The 17,887-nt window shown below is 61.4% G+C and overlaps 1 protein-coding gene across 1 annotated transcript; it reads right to left on the bottom strand.

The window, feature by feature from the left end:
* Window positions 1-557: 557 nt before the first annotated feature.
* On the bottom strand, window positions 558-16,800 carry LOC309684437 (spectrin beta chain, non-erythrocytic 4-like; the record flags this gene model as incomplete). Its single annotated transcript, XM_082500355.1, has 16 exons — window positions 558-790; window positions 941-983; window positions 1,962-2,135; window positions 3,850-4,136; window positions 5,547-5,616; window positions 5,726-6,144; window positions 7,277-7,473; window positions 8,528-8,612; window positions 8,706-8,844; window positions 9,808-10,430; window positions 12,469-12,673; window positions 12,814-12,944; window positions 13,095-13,373; window positions 13,468-13,557; window positions 14,628-14,852; window positions 16,537-16,800. Coding segments are annotated over 16 exons (3,393 nt in total), but the record flags the coding sequence as incomplete, so codon positions are not given.
* Between the last annotated feature and the right edge of the window lie 1,087 nt (window positions 16,801-17,887).

Raw genomic sequence — 17,887 nt, forward strand, 5'->3', positions numbered from 1 at the left:
CCGGGGGGGGGGGGGGAATTTTGGGGGAGGGGGGGACAAGGGGGGGGATAAGGGGAATGTGTCCCCCCCCCCCCAACAGCACCCCCTGACCCCGACCCCCTCCCCAAATGGGGGGGGGGGGCACCCAAGATTTGGGGGTACCCAGGACTGGGGGGGGCGGGGGGGGGGGCACCCAGGATTTGGGGTACCCAGAATTTTTTTTGGGGGGGGGGGGGGCAACCAGGATTGGAGGGGGGGGTGTGTGGGGGGGGGGGGGTCACCCTGGATTTGGGGGGGCACCCCGGATTGGGGGGCGGGCCCCCAGAATTTGAGGGGGGGGTCGCCCAGGATTTGGGGGGGGGGGGGGAGGAAGCCCTCGTTATTTGAGGACCCCCCCCCATTATTTGGGGACCCCCTATTATTTGGGGACCCCCACTATTAGGGGTCACCTAAAATTTGGGGGGGGGGGGGGCACACCATCTCCGCGCTGCCCCCCCCCATCCCCATAGGTGTGGGGGTCCCCCCCACCCCCCCCCTTCTCCTCCTCCTCCTCCTCCATCTCCTCCACCTTTGGTGGCTCCACGTGGGGTGGGGTGAAGGTGGGGTGAGGAGGGGGGGGGGATCCCCAAAAATTAAGTGGGGGGGGGGGTCACTTCCGTCTCCCCGAGGCACTGGGGCGGCGGTCGCCCTCCCGCCGGGGGAGGCCCTCGTCGGTGGAGGAGGTGGTGAGAAGACCTTGGTTCCACCGGGCCACCTCGGCGTGTTCTTGGGCGCAGGCGCTCAACGCCTTCAGCCACCCCCGCATGTCCTCCTGGAAGGATGGGGGGGGCGGGGGACACCCCCCAAAACCAGCCTCAGGTCCCCCCTAAAATAGCCACACCCCCCCTCCCCCCAAAACCCCAACCAGCCAACCGCCACCACCATCACCCAAAGAGCATCACCCGACCATGGAGACACCTACCTCGTCCTTGGCTTGGAGGAGGAACTCGCTCCCGTCGCTGGTCCTACAAGAGAAGGAGCTACTCAAGGCGCTCCCCCCCCACCCCACCTCCACCCCCCCAGAATTTGGGGGACCTCCAAACCCAGTGAACGGCCTCCATTGATGGACGTCCCAGCGCTGGAGAACCCTCCCCAGTGATGGACCTCCAAGCGCTGGAGAACGTTCTCCATTGATGGACCTCCAAGTGCTGGAGAACATTCTCCATTGATGGACCTCAAAGCACTGGAGAACCCTCCCCATTGATGGACCTCCAAGCGCTGGAGAACCCTCCCCATTGATGGACCTCAAAGAGCTGGAGAACGTTCTCCATTGATGGACCTCCAAACCCTGGTGAACCCTCCCCATTGATGGACCTCCAAGCGCTGGAGAACCCTCCCCAGTGATGGACCTCAAAGAGCTGGAGAACATTCTCCATTGATGAACCTCCAAGCGCTGGAGAACGTTCCCCATTGATGGACCTCCAAGCGCTGGAGAACATTCTCCATTGATGGACCTCCAAGCGCTGGAGAACCCTCCCCATTGATGGACCTCAAAGAGCTGGAGAACGTTCTCCATTGATGGACCTCCAAGCACTGAAGAACCCTCCCCATTGATGGACCTCCAAGTGCTGGAGAACATTCTCCATTGATGGACCTCCAAGCGCTGGAGAACTCTCCCCAGTGATGGACCTCTAAGCGCTGGAGAACCCTCCCCATTGATGGACCTCCAAGCGCTGGAGAACCCTCCCCAGTGATGGACCTCTAAGCGCTGGAGAACCCTCCCCATTGATGGACCTCCAAGCGCTGGAGAACCCTCCCCAGTGATGGACCTCTAAGCGCTGGAGAACCCTCCCCATTGATGGACCTCCAAGCACTGGAGAACCCTCCCCATTGATGGACCTTCAAGTGCTGGAGAACCCTCCCCATTGATGGACCTCCAAGTGCTGGAGAAGCCTCCCCATTGATGGCCCCCCCGCCCCCCCCCATGAACCCCCCCAACGTACTTGAGTTTGAAGACGTTCTTCTTCTTCTTGTAGTCGCTGGCCACCTCGCTGGTGGAGTGGTGGAGGTTGAGGAGGGGTTCGCCACCGTGGGTGCTGCCGGCCGCTTGGCCCTTGGCGTCCTTGTAGAAGCCCAGGTCACCCTTGCTCAGCACGCAGTAGAGGTTCACCCAGGATCTGGCCAAGGTCAAAGAGGGGGACGGGAGGGGGGTGGTGACACCAGTGGGTGACCCAACGTTGCCGGTGGCTTTGGCTTGTGGGGACCCCGCAAGCGCTGGAGAACTTTCTCCATTGATGGACCTCCAAGCGCTGGAGAACTTTCTCCATTGATGGACCTCCAGACCTTGGTGAACCTTCTCCGTTGATGGACTTCCAAGCCCTGGAGAACCCTCTCCATTGATGGACCCTCCAAGTCCTGGAGAACCCTCTCCCTGTCCTGGAGAACCCTCTCCATTGATGGACCTCCAATCCCTGGTGCGTGATGGACCCTCCAAGTCCTGCTGAACCCTCTCTTGTTGACTGACCCTCCAAGTTCTGGTCAACCCTCCCCACTGATGGACCTCCAAGTCCTGGAAAACCCTCCCCATTGATGGACCTCCAGGTGCTGGAGAACATTCTCCATTGATGGACCTCCAAGTGCTGGTGAACCCTCTCCATTAATGGATCCTCCCCATTGATGGACCTCCAGACCTTGGTAAACCCTCTCCATTGATGGACCTCCAAGCGCTGGAGAACCTTCCCCATTGATGGACCTCCAAGTCCTGGTGAACCCTCTCCGTTGATGGATCCTCCCCATTGATGGACCTCCAAGCGCTGGAGAACCCTCTCCATTGATGGACCTCCAAGCGCTGGAGAACCTTCCCCATTGATGGACCTCCAAGTCCTGGTGAACCCTCCCCATTGATGGATCCTCCCCATTGATGGACCTCCAAGTCCTGGAGAACCCTCTCCGTTGATGGATCCTCCCCATTGATGGACCTCCAAGTCCTGGAGAACCCTCCCCGTTGATGGATCCTCCCCATTGATGGACCTCCAAGTCCTGGTGAACCCTCCCCATTGATGGATCCTCCCCATTGATGGACCTCCAAGTCCTGGAGAACCCTCTCCGTTGATGGATCCTCCCCATTGATGGACCTCCAAGTCCTGGAGAACCCTCCCCATTGATGGATCCTCCCCATTGATGGACCTCCAAGTCCTGGAGAACCCTCTCCGTTGATGGATCCTCCCCATTGATGGACCTCCAAGTCCTGGAGAACCCTCCCCATTGATGGATCCTCCCCATTGATGGACCTCCAAGTCCTGGAGAACCCTCTCCGTTGATGGATCCTCCCCATTGATGGACCTCCAAGTCCTGGAGAACCCTCCCCATTGATGGATCCTCCCCATTGATGGACCTCCAAGTCCTGGAGAACCCTCTCCGTTGATGGATCCTCCCCATTGATGGACCTCCAAGTCCTGGAGAACCCTCCCCATTGATGGATCCTCCCCATTGATGGACCTCCAAGTCCTGGAGAACCCTCTCCGTTGATGGATCCTCCCCATTGATGGACCTCCAAGTCCTGAAGAACCCTCCCCATTGATGGATCCTCCCCATTGATGGACCTCCAAGTCCTGGAGAACCCTCCCCGTTGATGGATCCTCCCCATTGATGGACCTCCAAGTCCTGGAGAACCCTCCCCATTGATGGATCCTCCCCATTGATGGACCTCCAAGTCCTGGAGAACCCTCTCCGTTGATGGATCCTCTCCATTGATGGACCTCCAAGTCCTGGAGAACCCTCCCCATTGATGGATCCTCCCCATTGATGGACCCCCAAGTCCTGGAGAACCCTCTCCGTTGATGGACCCCCAACCCCTGGTGCCCCCCACCCATCCCAGTTGTCCCCACCGACCTGTTGGACGCCTTCTTGTTGGGTCCATCCAGCTCGTGCTTGCGGAAGAGGAAGCCCTCGTGCTGCACGGTGTGGGTGGGGGGCGGTGGGGGCGGTGGGGCGCTGCCCTGCGCCGGGGCGGACCGCGACCTCCGCGTCTCCCCCGGGCCCTGGGAGGGGTCTTTGGGACGCGGTCGGCGGCGCGGTTTGGGGCGGTCGCGGGCGCGTGGTCGGTCGGGGCGTGGGGTCCTCTCCGGTAGTCCTTCGGGGCCGGTGGGCAACCGGGCGGGGGAGTCCCGCTCCCGGGGCTGGCGGGGGTGAGGGACGTCAGGGCGGGGCACGTGGTGCCCCCCCCCGGGAGGTGGGGACAGGGAGGGGACGTCAAGGGGACACAAAAGGGACATCAAGGGGACATCAAGGAGAAGACAAGCAGACATCAAGGGGACGTCAAGGGGACACCAAGGGGGTGTCAAGGGGGTGTCAAGGGGGCGTCAAGGGGGCGTCAAGGGGACACAAAAGGGACACCAAGGAGAAGACAAGCAGACACCAAGGGGACACCAAGGGGACACCGAGGGGACACCAAGGAGAAGACAAGCAGACACCAAGGGGACACCAAGGGGACGTCAAGGGGACACCGAGGGGGCACAAAAGGGACACAAAGGGGACATCAAGGGGACATCAAGGGGACATCAAGGGGAAGACAAGCAGACACCGAGGAGACACCAAGAAGACAAGCAGACACCAAGGGGACGTCAAGGGGACACCGAGGGGACACCAAGGGGACACCAAGGAGAAGACAAGCAGACATCAAGGGGACACAAAGAGGACACCAAGGGGACATCAAGGAGAAGACAAGCAGACACCGAGGGGACACCAAGGGGACACAGAGGGGACATCAAGGAGAAGACAAGCAGACACCAAGGGGACACCAAGGGGACACCAAGGGGACATCAAGGAGAATACAAACAGACACCAAGGGGACGCCGAGGGGACGTCAAGGGGACATCAAGGAGAAGACAAGCAGACACCAAGGGGACACCAAGGGGACACTGAGGGGGCACAAAAGGGACACAAAGGGGACATCAAGGGGACATCAAGGGGACATCAAGGGGACATCAAGGGGACATCAAGGAGAAGACAAGCAGACACCAAGGGGACACCAAGGGGACACCAAGGGGACATCAAGAAGACAAGGGGACAATGAGGGGACAGCAAGGAGAAATCAAGGGGACACCAATATGATGCAAAGGGGACGCAAAGTTGAAGCCATGGGGACACCAAGGGGATGTCAAGGGGACACCAAGGGGAAGCCAAGGGGACATCAAGGAGAAGCCATGGAGACATCAAGGAGAAGCCAAGGGGACACCAAGGAGAAGCCATGGGGACATCAAGGGGAAGCCAAGGGGACACCAAGGGGAAGCCATGGGGACACCAAGGAGAAGCCAAGGGGACACCAAGGAGAAGCCATGGAGACATCAAGGAGAAGCCAAGGGGACACCAAGGGGAAGCCATGGGGACACCAAGAAGAAGCCAAGGGGACACCAAGGAGAAGCCATGGAGACACCAAGGAGAAGCCAAGGGGACACCAAGGGGACACCAAGGTGACACCAAGGGGAAGCAAAGGAGAAACCAAGAGGAAACAAAGGGGACTCCAAGGGGAAGCGAAGGGGCCACCGAGGGGCCACCGAGGGGCCACCGAGGGGCCACCATGGACTCACCGGCGCCGGCAAGGGGCCCCCAGCCTCCTTCTCCTGCAGCTGCTCCACGATGTCCGCCAAGGTGGCTTTGCTGTCGGGGATGGGGTGGGGGTGACCCGCCGGTGACACCCACGGTCTCCCGATGTCCCCGTCCCGTTTCCACCCCACCCCCACCCCCACCCCCACCACCCGGCGCTCACCCGCCTTTGCCGTCGTGCCGCGGCGGTTCCGGCTCGCTGGATTCCTGGCGTTCCAACCGCCGTTCCCGGCGTTCCCGGCGCCGTTCCAACAGCCCCGTCCTGCCCTCCCCCGCCTCCTCCGATTTGGGGGGCACCGGGGGGTCGGCGGCGGCGGTGGCAGGGGGTGGTGGGTCCACCAGGGGTTCCCCGTCCCCGGGAGGTCCCTGGACGCGGTCGAGTTTGGGCTGCAGGCGCTCGGGACGGAGCTCCTGGCGCACGTAGGCCACGCGGGGCTCCGGGCGGCGGTTTTCGGGGCGCTCGGCGGCTCCCGGCGACGGAGATGAGGACGGCGTTGAACCCCCCGGGGGTTCCCCCAAAAATTTGCGGCTGAGGAGGGGCGTCGGGGGCTGCTTGTTCTGCTCCGCCTTCAGCTTCTCGATCTGCGGGGAAGGGGGGGGGGGGATGATGGTGGGGGCGGTGGGGAGGGGGATGATGGGGATGATGGGGATGGTGGAGATGATGGAGATGATGGAGATGATGGAGATGATGGAGATGATGGAGATGATGGGGATGGAGGGGATGGAGGGGATGGGGATGATGGGGATGATGGGGATGATGGGGATGATGAGGATGATGGGGATGGGGATGATGGGGATGGAGGGGATGGAGATGATGGGAATGATGGGGATGATGGGGATGATGGGGATGATGGGGATGATGAGGATGATGGGGATGGGGATGATGGGGATGATGGGGATGATGGGGATGGAGGGGATGATGGGGATGATGGGGATGGAGGGGATGGAGGGGATGGAGGGGATGGAGGGGATGGAGGGGATGATGGGGATGGAGGGGATGGAGGGGATGGGGATGATGGAGATGATGGGAATGATGGGGATGATGGGGATGATGGGGATGATGGGAATGATGGGGATGATGGGGATGATGGGGATGATGGGGATGATGGGGATGGAGGGGATGGAGGGGATGGAGGGGATGGAGGGGATGGAGGGGATGGGGATGATGGAGATGATGGGGATGATGGAGATGATGGAGATGATGGGGATGATGGGGATGATGGGGATGATGGGGATGATGGGGATGACAGAGATGACGAGGATGGGGATGGAGATGATGAGGAGGATGGGGATGGGGTGGGGTGGAAATGGGGATGGAGATGATGGACATGATGGGGATGGGATCAAAATGGAGATGGAGATGGAGATGGAGATGGAGATGGAGATGGAGATGGAGATGGAGATGGAGATGGAGATGGGATGGTGATGGTGATGGTGATGGAGATGGAGATGGTGATGGAGATGGTGATGGAGATGGTGATGGTGATGGTGATGCAGATGGGATGGAGATGGGATGGAGATGGAGATGGGATGGTGATGGAGATGGGATGGTGATGGAGAAGGAGAAGGAGATGGAGATGGAGATGCGCACAGGGATGGGGCCGGGCAGAGGGATGGGGATACTGAGCCGGCGGCTGCGGTGCCCCCCAGGAGAGGACAGGATTGGGAGGTGACATCAGCCCCCCCTTGCCCCCCACCCCAGAGGTGGCCGTACCGTGGTGAGCCGTCTCAGGGAGCTGAACCTCTCCTCCCAGGCGGCCGCCGCCTTCCGGAAAGCCTCGTGGCGCCGGATGAGCTGCTCCACCTCGTCCACGCTGCTGCCCAGCTCCTGGCTCTTCAGCAGGGGCTCCTGGGCCGTCAGCCACGCGTCGGCCACCACCGCCTCCTGGGCAAACTGGTGCACCTCCAGCACTGCCGGACAGACGGACGGGGAGGGCGGGCAGACGGAAGGAGGCGCTCATGGCGGCACCACCCTACCAGTATCCCGTCTCCACGGCGGCGGAGGACCTGACCCCCTCTCCAAATGATGGGGGTGATGGGGGTAGGGATGATGGGGATGGGGATGATGGGGATGATGGGGTTGGAGATGATGGGGATGGAGATGATGGGGATGGAGATGATGGGGTTGGAGATGATGGGGTTGGAGATGATGGGGATAGAGATGATGGGGATGATGGGGATGATGGGGATGATGGGGATGATGGGGTTGGAGATGATGGGGATGGAGATGATGGGGATGATGGAGATGATGGGGATGATGGAGATGAGATGATGGAGATGGGGATAATGGGGATGATGGAGATGAAGGAGATGATGGGGATGATGGGGATGGAGATAATGGGGATGATGGGGATGGAGATGATGGAGATAATGGGGATGGAGATAATGGGGATGATGGGGATGGAGATAATGGGGATGATGGGGATGGAGATAATGGAGATAATGGGGATGATGGGGATGGAGATGATGGAGATGATGGGGATGGGGATAATGGGGATGATGGGGATGGAGATAATGGGGATGATGGGGATGATGGGGATGGAGATGATGGGGATGGAGATAATGGGGATGATGGGGATGATGGGGATGGGGATGATGGAGATAGAGATGATGGAAATAATGGGGATGATGGAGATGGAGATAATGGGGATGATGGGGATGGAGATGATGGAGATGATGGGGATGGAGATAATGGAGATAATGGGGATGGAGATAATGGGGATGATGGGGATGATGGGGATGATGGGGATGGAGATAATGGGGATGATGGGGATGGAGATAATGGAGATAATGGGGATGATGGGGATGGAGATGATGGAGATAATGGGGATGATGGGGATGGAGATGATGGAGATGATGGGGATGGGGATAATGGGGATGACGGAGATGGGGATGATGGGGATGATGGAGATGATGTCCCATCATCGAATGTCCTCACCACCACCCCCCCCAGGGTGGGACTCACTCTGCTGCAGCCATTCCCAGTGCTTGTCCCACTTCTCCATCATCTCCTTCTTCTTCGCCAGCAGCTTCTCCACGTGGACTTTGATCTGCGGGGATGGAGGAGATGGGTTAGGACCTCCCAACAGCGGCAAACCCCCCCCCCCCCATCTCCCCCGGTTGTCCACCCACCCCCCCGGCACCTCGTCGGCCGCCGGGCTCTTGCTGAGGATGAGGGTCTTGCCCAGCTCCAGGCAGGCGGCGATGCTCTTCCCGCGGGCTTCCATCTCGCTCTTGAGACCTTGGTGGTCGTTCATCAGCAGCTCCACCGAGGAGACGTCCCTGTGAGAGGGGACGGGCGCTGGGGAGGGCGGGAGGGGATGGGGACACCCCTCACGGGATGGGATAGGAGATGGGTCCTCAGCTTCATGGATGGGAGAGGACACGGGTCCTCCAGAAGGGAGAGGACGTGGGGTCTTGGCTCCGTGGATGGGAGATGGGTCAGGAGATGGGTGCTCCAGGTGGGCCAAGACACGGGTTCTTGGTGCCACGGATGGGACAAAGAGAGGTCCTCAGGATGGGACAGGACACGGGACAAGACATGGGTCCTCCGGATGGGCCAAGACACAAGTTTTTTGTGCCACGGATGGGAAAAAGGGAGGTCCTCCAGATGGGACAGGACGCGGGACCTTGGGATGGGACAGGACAGGACACGGGTCGTCCAATGGGCCAAGACACGGGTTCTTGGTGCCACGGATGGGCCAAGAAAGGTTCTTGGTGCCACAGATGGGACAACGCAGAGGTCCTCCAGATGGGACAGGACAGGGGACCTTGGGATGGGACAGGACAGGACATGGGTCATCCAGATGGGCCAAGACACGGGTTCTTGGTGCCACGGATGGGCCAAATAGGGGTCCTCCAGATGGGACAGGACACAGGACCTTGGGATGGACCAGGATATGGGTCCTTGGCATCATGGATGGGCCAAGACACAGGTTCTTGGTGCCACGGATGGGCCAAGACAGGTTCTTGGTGCCACGGATGGGCCAAGACACAGGTCCTCCAGAAGGGACAGGACACAGGACCTTGGGATGGGACAGGACAGGACATGGGTCGTCCAATGGGCCAAGACACAGGTTCTTGGTGCCACGGATGGGCCAAGACACAGGTCCTCCAGAAGGGACAGGACAGGGGCCCTTGGGATGGGACAGGACATGGTTCGTCGGCACCAGGGATGGGTCAGGACGCAGTTCTTGGGGCCCTCACAGCACGCGGGACCTCGGCGCAGCCCACGGCTCCCTCTACCTGGGCTTCTCTCCGGCGCCCATCTGGCAGAGGACGCCGTCCATCCAGGCCAGAAGGTCCCTCACGGCGCCCACGAAGCGGATCTTATCGGCGACGCTGGCCACGTGGAGCCGACACTCCTCGCAGGCCGCCAAGAGCTCCTTCCACGCCCGTAACACCTCCTGCTCCCGCCCGGCGATGGCCTCGGCGTTGTCCCCGGCGTAGAGGGTCCTCAATTGGGCCGCGCCTTCTTGGAGCTGCCGCACTTGGGTCACCAACACCTCCACGTCGTGTTCGAAGGCACCCAACGCCCGTTGCAAGGCGCCGGCCGAGGTCCTGCCCTCCCGGGCCGCCAGTTCGGGCAACCGTTGCCTTTTCTCCTCGATTTGCCCCAAAACCTCTTTGCAATCGTTGAAGAACTTGTGAAGTTCGTGGGAGGCCGCCAACATCTGCGCCCGCGTCTCCATCAGCTCCAGGAGGTCCGCCCAAGCTTCGTTCACCCCGTCCTTCCACTCGGCGATGGTGGCGGCGTCGGCGTGGCCGTAGTCGATGAGTTCGTCCACCATTTGGTTGACGGCGGCGATGCGCTCCTGCCCGACGCTGCCCGTCTCGCTGGCGAACTCCAGGAATTTCTCCTGGAGCAACTGGGATGGGGAAGGGTGGGCCGGGGTGAGGGGTGGGGTGGGGTGGGGTGGGGCGGGATGGGGCGGAAGAGCCGTGTCGGCCACGTCGGGCAAGGAAGGGATGGAGGTGGGACCTCCGGTATGGGGCTGGGATGGAGGTGGGACCTCCGGTATGGGGCTGGGATGGTGCCCAGGATGGGGATGGTGGCCAGGACCCCCAGTATGGGGCAGGGATGGAGGTGGGACCTCCGGTATGAGGCTGGGATGGAGGTGGGACCTCCGGTATGGGCCTGGGATGGAGGTGGGACCACTGGTATGGGGCAGGGATGGAGGTGGGACCTCCGGTATGGGGCATTGTTGGTGCCCAGGATGGGGATGGTGGCCAGGACCCCCAGTATGGGGCAGGGATGGAGGTGGGACCTCCGGTATGGGGCTGGGATGGAGGTGGGACCCCCAGTATGGGGCTGGGATGGAGGTGGGACCACCAGTATGGGCCTGGGATGGAGGTGGGACCATCGGTATGGGGCTGGGATGGAGGTGGGACCTCTGGTATGGGGCTGGGATGGAGGTGGGACCTCCAGTATGGGGCAGGGATGGAGGTGGGACCTCCGGTATGAGGCTGAGATGGAGGTGGGACCCCCAGTATGGGGCTGGGATGGAGGTGGGACCCCCAGTATGGGGCAGGGATGGAGGTGGGACCACTGGTATGGGGCAGGGATGGAGGTGGGACCCCCAGTATGGGGCAGGGATGGAGGTGGGACCTCCGGTACGAGGCTGAGATGGAGGTGGGACCACCAGTATGGGCCTGGGATGGAGGTGGGACCACTGGTATGGGGCAGGGATGGAGGTGGGACCTCCGGTATGGGGCAGGGATGGAGGTGGGACCTCCGGTATGGGGCATTGATGGTGCCCAGGATGGGGATGGTGGCCAGGACCCCCAGTATGGGGCAGGGATGGCGGCCAGGACCAGGATGGTGCGCAGGACACCAGTATGGTGTAGGGATGGTGGCCAGGACCACCAGCATGGACCAGGGATGGTGCCCAGGACCCCCAGCGTGGGGCAGGGACCACAACAAGACGGCCACCACGGGGCAGGGACAATGCCAGGACCTCCAGCAGAGGTTGGGGACAACTCCAGGACCAATGGTATGGGGAAGGGACCCCCACCGTGGGGCAGGGACCTCACCGGGACCCCCAAACCAGGATGGGGCCAACTCCAGGACCCTCAGAACAGGATAGGGACCTCACCAAGACCCCCCCAAAACTGGATGGGGCCAACTCCAGGACCTCCAAAACTGGATGGGGACCTCACCAAGACCCCCCCAAAACTGGATGGGGCCAACTCCAGGACCTCCAAACCAAGATGGGGTCCTCACCAAGACCCCCCCAAAACTGGATGGGGCCAACTCCAGGACCTCCAAAACTGGATGGGGACCTCACCAAGACCCCTCATGCAGAGTGGGGACCTCACCAAGACCCCCCCAAAACTGGATGGGGCCAACTCCAGGACCTCCAAACCAAGATGGGGACCTCACCAAGACCCCCCCAAAACTGGATGGGGCCAACTCCAGGACCTCCAAACCAAGATGGGGTCCTCACCAAGACCCCCCCATAACTGGATGGGGCCAACTCCAGGACCTCCAAAACTGGACGGGGCCAACTCCAGGACCTCCAAAACTGGATGGGGACCTCACCAAGACCCCTCATGCAGAGTGGGGACCTCACCAAGACCCCCCCAAAACTGGATGGGGCCAACTCCAGGACCTCCAAACCAAGATGGGGCCAACTCCAGGACCTCCAAAACAAGACGGGGACCTCACCAAGACCCCTCATGCAGAGTGGGGACCTCACCAAGACCCCCCCCAAAACTGGACGGGGCCAACTCCAAGACTCTCCAAACCAGGACTGGCCCAACTCCAGGACCCTCAGCACGGCACAGGGCCAACTCCAAGACTCTTGACCTCAGGGCATGGCCAACACCCAACGTCAAGAACCTCCTCGGCGTGTGGGTCGTGTCCCGTCCCCCCCAAAAAAAAACAAACCCCAACCCTCAACTGACCGTGACGTGTTCGAAGTCCTGTCCCAGCTCCGGTGAGCCGGCCACCACCTCCTTCTCGGCGATCCAGTGCTCCAGCTCGTCCACCTCGCGGTTGAGCTGGTAGAGCCAATATTGCTGCTCCAACTTGGCCTTGCGGTCCTCCACCAGGTCCTTCAGAGACACGTACAGCCGGTCAACCTGCGACTGCCGCCTGCTGACCTGTTCGCTGGGCAAGGGACACGGCGCCCGGTGAACGCCAAAGATCCCGGATTTTATTTTTATTTTATTTTTTTTTATTTTATTTTATTTTTTTAGGGCGGGGGGTGGCGGTCAAGAGAAGACGGGCCAAGGAAAGGTTGTCCCCACCTTTGAGGGTGACCAAGTTCCAGAAGGGCTCGACACTGGCGGGAGAGTTGGGCGATGGTCTCCTCGTAGTTCTCCACCGTTTGTTCCGTCAGGAGGTGCTTCTTGAGGAGTTGGAGGGTGCTCTGCTCATCCTTAGGGAGGACCGGGAAGGACGCGGAGGTGGGTGAGATGTTCGGGCGGGACCGGGGCGGGAGGGGTTGGGAGGGTGGTGATGTCCTTCACCGCCTCCTCCCCCCACCCCCCAACCCCACACCTTCGAGCCACCCCACCCCCAGCAGCACCTTCCCCTTCTCCTCGCTCATCAACAGCAGCTCCTGCTCGCCCAACCACGACTCCACCTCGGCCACGTCGAAGTAGTACTGCTCCAGTTGGTAGGTGGCATCCAAAATTTGCTGCCGGCGTTCCGTCTGCTCCTGCAGTTCCCCCCACATCGTCCCCAAACGTTCCAGAAGACGACGTAACCCTTCGGCTTCGGGACTTTTGATGGCGGCGACGGCTCCGGCGCGTTCCAGCACCTCGTCCACGCGAGGACGGTGGACCTGGATCTCCCGGCGGAGGTTCTGGGAGGAGGCGGAGAGGAGGTTGGAGGTGGGGGAGAAGGTCGGGTGGGTGGTCGGTGGCCCCACGGCCGCCTTCGCCGAGGCGGGGGCTGACCTGGTTCTTCTTGATGTACTGCTGCACCGTCTGGAGGTTGGTGCCGTGGTCCTTCAGGGTGGCCAAGGGCAGGCGGTCCTGCACCCACAGCTGGGGACGGGGGCGCGGGGCGGACCTCGGGTCATCCCCGTCCCTCATCCTGTCACCGTCCCCATCCCAGTCCCATCCCCACCTCTACTCCCATCCCATCTCCCTCCTCATCTCCATCATCCCCATCTCCATCATCTCCTTCCCCATCACCTCCATCTCCATCTCCGTCCCCATCTCCATCATCTCCATGATCCCCATCACCTCCATCTCCATCTCCGTCCCCATCTCCATCATCTCCATGATCCCCATCACCTCCATCTCCATCTCCGTCCCCATCTCCATCATCTCCATGATCCCCATCATCTCCATCTCCATCACCTCCATCGCCATCACCTCCATCTCCATCCCATCCCCACTCATGTCCCCATCCCCACCCCTACCTCCACCTCCATCCCCATCCCATCTCCATCATCTCCAACTCCATCCCCATCTATCTTCATCATCTCCATGATCCCCATCATCCCCATCATCTCCATTTCCATCTCCATCACCTCCATCTCCATCCCATCCCCACCCATGTCCCCATCCCCACCTCTACCTCCACCTCCACCTCCATCCACATCCCATCTCCATCACCTCCATCTCCTCCATCTCCTCCACCTCCATCTCCTCCACCTCCATCTCCTCCATCATCTCCATCTCCATCACCTCCATCTCCATCACCTCCATCACCTCCATCATCTCCATCTCCTCCATCATCTCCATCTCCTCCATCATCTCCATCTCCATCACCTCCATCTCCATCACCTCCATCACCTCCATCTCCATCACCTCCATCTCCATCACCTCCATCTCCTCCATCTCCATCACCTCCATCTCCTCCATCTCCATCACCTCCATCTCCTCCATCTCCATCTCCTCCATCTCCATCTCCTCCATCTCCATCACCTCCATCTCCATCACCTCCATCTCCTCCATCTCCATCTCCTCCATCTCCATCACCTCCATCTCCATCACCTCCACCATCTCCATCACCTCCACCTCCATCACCTCCACCCCCATCACCTCCACCCCACCCCACCCCACCCCATCCCAATCCCAACCCCCCATCCCCATCCCCACGTACTCACCACCTCGTCCTCCAGCTCGTGGCTGACCTGGTGGACCTCCTTGGAGGCCAGGAGGATTCTCCTGCGTTCCTTGAGGGGTTCGATGAGGCGGACGATGCGGCTGCCCACCGCGCTCTGCCGCTCCCCCACCGCCTGCCTGCCCGCTGCCTGCGCCGGCAGCGCCGCCGCCTGCACCTGCAGCTCCCCCACCTCCTTGGACCACTCCTCCACCTGCGACTCCATCGTCTGCGGGGACGGGGGACACCAGCGGGGGCCGTTGGGGACGGGGCTGGGAGAGGACAACCCGCCCCGGGGACCCTCGGCTGTGGGCAGCACCGGGGTGGGCCGGTGGGGATGGGTCACCCTCGCAACCGGGGCTGAGCACTGGTGTCCCCCCAGAACCTGGTGTCCTCCAACACCCAATGTCCTCCCAAACCTGGTGTCCCCCCATAACCTGGTGTCTCCCCAACACCCAATGTCCACCCCAACAGCTGGTGTCCCCCCAAAACCTCATGTCCCCCCATAACCTCATGTCCCCCCAACACTTGACATCCTCCCAACAACCCATGTCCCCCCAAACCTGGTGTCCCCCCATAACCTGGTGTCTCCCCAACACCCAATGTCCCCCCGACAACCCATGTCCCCCCAAATCTGGTGTCCCCCAACACCCGGTGTCCACCCCAACAGCTGGTGTCCCCCCCATAACCTCATGTCCCCCCAACACTTGACATCCTCCCAACAACCCATGTTCCTCCAAACCTGGTGTCCTCCCATAACCTGGTGTCCTCCCAACACCCGATGTCCCCCCGACAACCCATATCCCCCCAAACCTGGTGTCCCCCCATAACCTGGTGTCTCCCCAACACCCAATGTCCACCCCAACAGCTGGTGTCCCCCCATAACCTCATGTCCCCCCAACACTTGACATCCTCCCAACAACCCATGTTCCTCCAAACCTGGTGTCCTCCCATAACCTGGTGTCCTCCCAACACCCGATGTCCTCCCAACAACCCATGTCCCCCCAAATCTGGTGTCCCCCCATAACCTGGTGTCCCCCAACACCCGATGTCCACCCCAACAGCTGGTGTCCCCCCATAACCTCATGTCCCCCCAACACTTGACATCCTCCCAACAACCCATGTCCCTCCAAACCTGGTGTCCCCCCATAACCTGGTGTCCCCCAACACCCGATGTCCACCCCATAACCTGATGTCCCTTCAACACCTGGTGTCCCCCCCTAAATTAGTGTCCCCTCAACACCCGCTGTCCTCCCAAGACCTGATGTCCCCCAAGACCCCATGTCCCTCTACAACCTGGTGCCCCTCAACACCCAACGCCCCCCCAAATCTGATGTCCCACCACCACCTGGTGTCCCCCCATCACCTGCTGTCCCTTCAACACCTGGTGTCCCTCCATAATTTGGTGTCCCCCCATAATTTGGTGTCCCCTCAACGCCCGATGCCACCCCAAACCTGATGCCCCTCCACCACCTAGTGTCCCCCCATCACCTGCTGTCCCCTCAGAACCTGGTGTCCCCCCATAAATTGGTGTCCCCTCAACACCTGATGCCCCCCCAAGACCTGGTGCTCCTCAACACCCGATGCCCCCCCCAAACCTGATGTCCCACCACCACCTGGTGTCCCCCCATCACCTGCTGTCCCCTCAGAACCTGGTGTCCCCCCATAAATTGGTATCCCCTCAACACCTGATGCCCCCCCAAACCTGATGTCCCACCACCACCTGGTGTCCCTCCATAAACTGGTGTCCCCTCAACACCCGATGACCCCCAAACCTGATGTCCCACCACCACCTGGTGTCCCCTCAGGACCTGGTGTCCCCCCATAAATTGCTGTCCCCTCAAGACCCGATGCCCCCTCAACACCCGATGCCCCCTCAACACCCCCAACCCTGGTGGCCCCCCAAAACCCACCTGCAACCTCTTGAGCTGCCGGCTAACGCTGAGGAGGTCGGCTCCCGCCCCCACGGTCTCCAGCTGCTCCTCCAACCTCCCCAAACGCGCCTCCACGTCGGCGTAGCTGCGCGCCAAGCGCTCGGCGGCGGCGGCTTCGGCCAACCGCCGGCTCCTGGCTTGGCTGGTGGTCTCCAACTCTACCCAACATTGGCGAAGCTCTTCCAGTTGGCGTCGAACGGCGCCGGTTAATTCGGGTTTGGCCAGGAGAAGTTCTTCACCTTCCTGCCGTGGGGTGAGGGGAGGTCAGGGGGCGTCAAGGTGTCGTCCCCCCCCTCCGATTCCCCCCTCGTGGGAATTGGGGTGTTTGGGGGGAAAGGCTGTTGGCCACGGGGGTGGTGGAGGTGCGTGGGGGAATTGGGTCTCCATGGGGGTGGTGGAGCTCCATAGGTTGGTGGATCTCCATAGGGGTTGTGGGGCTTCGTAGGGGTTGTGGGGCTCCGTAGGGGTTGTGGGGCTCCATGGAGTGGTAGAACTCCACGGGGTGGTGGATCTTCCATGGGGCGGTGGAGCTCCATAGGTTGGTGGATCTCCATAGGGGTTGTGGGGCTCCGTAGGGGTTGTGGGGCTCCATAGGGGTTGTGGGGCTCCATAGGGGTTGTGGGGCTCCATGGAGTGGTAGAACTCCACGGGGTGGTGGATCTTCCATGGGGCGGTGGAGCTCCATAGGTTGGTGGATCTCCGTAGGGGTTGTGGGGCTCCGTAGGGGTTGTGGGGCTCCATGGAGTGGTAGAACTCCACGGGGTGGTGGATCTTCCATGGGGCGGTGGAGCTCCATGGGGGTTGTGGAGCTCCATGTGGTGGTGGGTCTCCATGAGGGTTGTGGGGCTCCATGGGGTGGTGGAGCTCCATGGGGTGGTGACAATCCATGGGGTGGTGGGGCTCTGTGGGGGTGGTGGAGCTCCATGGGGTGGTGGAGCTCCATGGGGTGGTGGGTCTTCCATGGGGTGGTGGATCTTCCATGGGGTGGTGGAGCTCCATGGGGGTTGTGGAGCTCCATAGGGTGGTGGGGCTCTATGGGGGTGGTGGATCTCCGTAGGGGTGGTGGATCTCCATAGGGGTTGTGGAGCTCCATGGGGTGGTGGATCTTCCATGGGGTGGTGGAGACGCCCCCTGGGAGAGGGAGGGGGCGCAGGGCTTGGGTGGCCCCCCCGGGGGGGGGGGGGGGGCAGGAAGGGGGGGGGGGAATGGGGGGGGGGATGCAAAGAGGGGGGGCAGAGAAATGGGGGGGGTGAACTGGGGGGGGGCAAAGGGGTGGGGGTGCACCGGGGGGGGGAAGAGGATGATGATGATGATGATGATGATGGGGGGG

The sequence above is a fragment of the Vanellus vanellus genome (assembly GCF_965231255.1).
Source record: "Vanellus vanellus genome assembly, contig: HAP1_SCAFFOLD_2103, whole genome shotgun sequence".
Lineage (NCBI taxonomy): Eukaryota > Metazoa > Chordata > Aves > Charadriiformes > Charadriidae > Vanellus > Vanellus vanellus.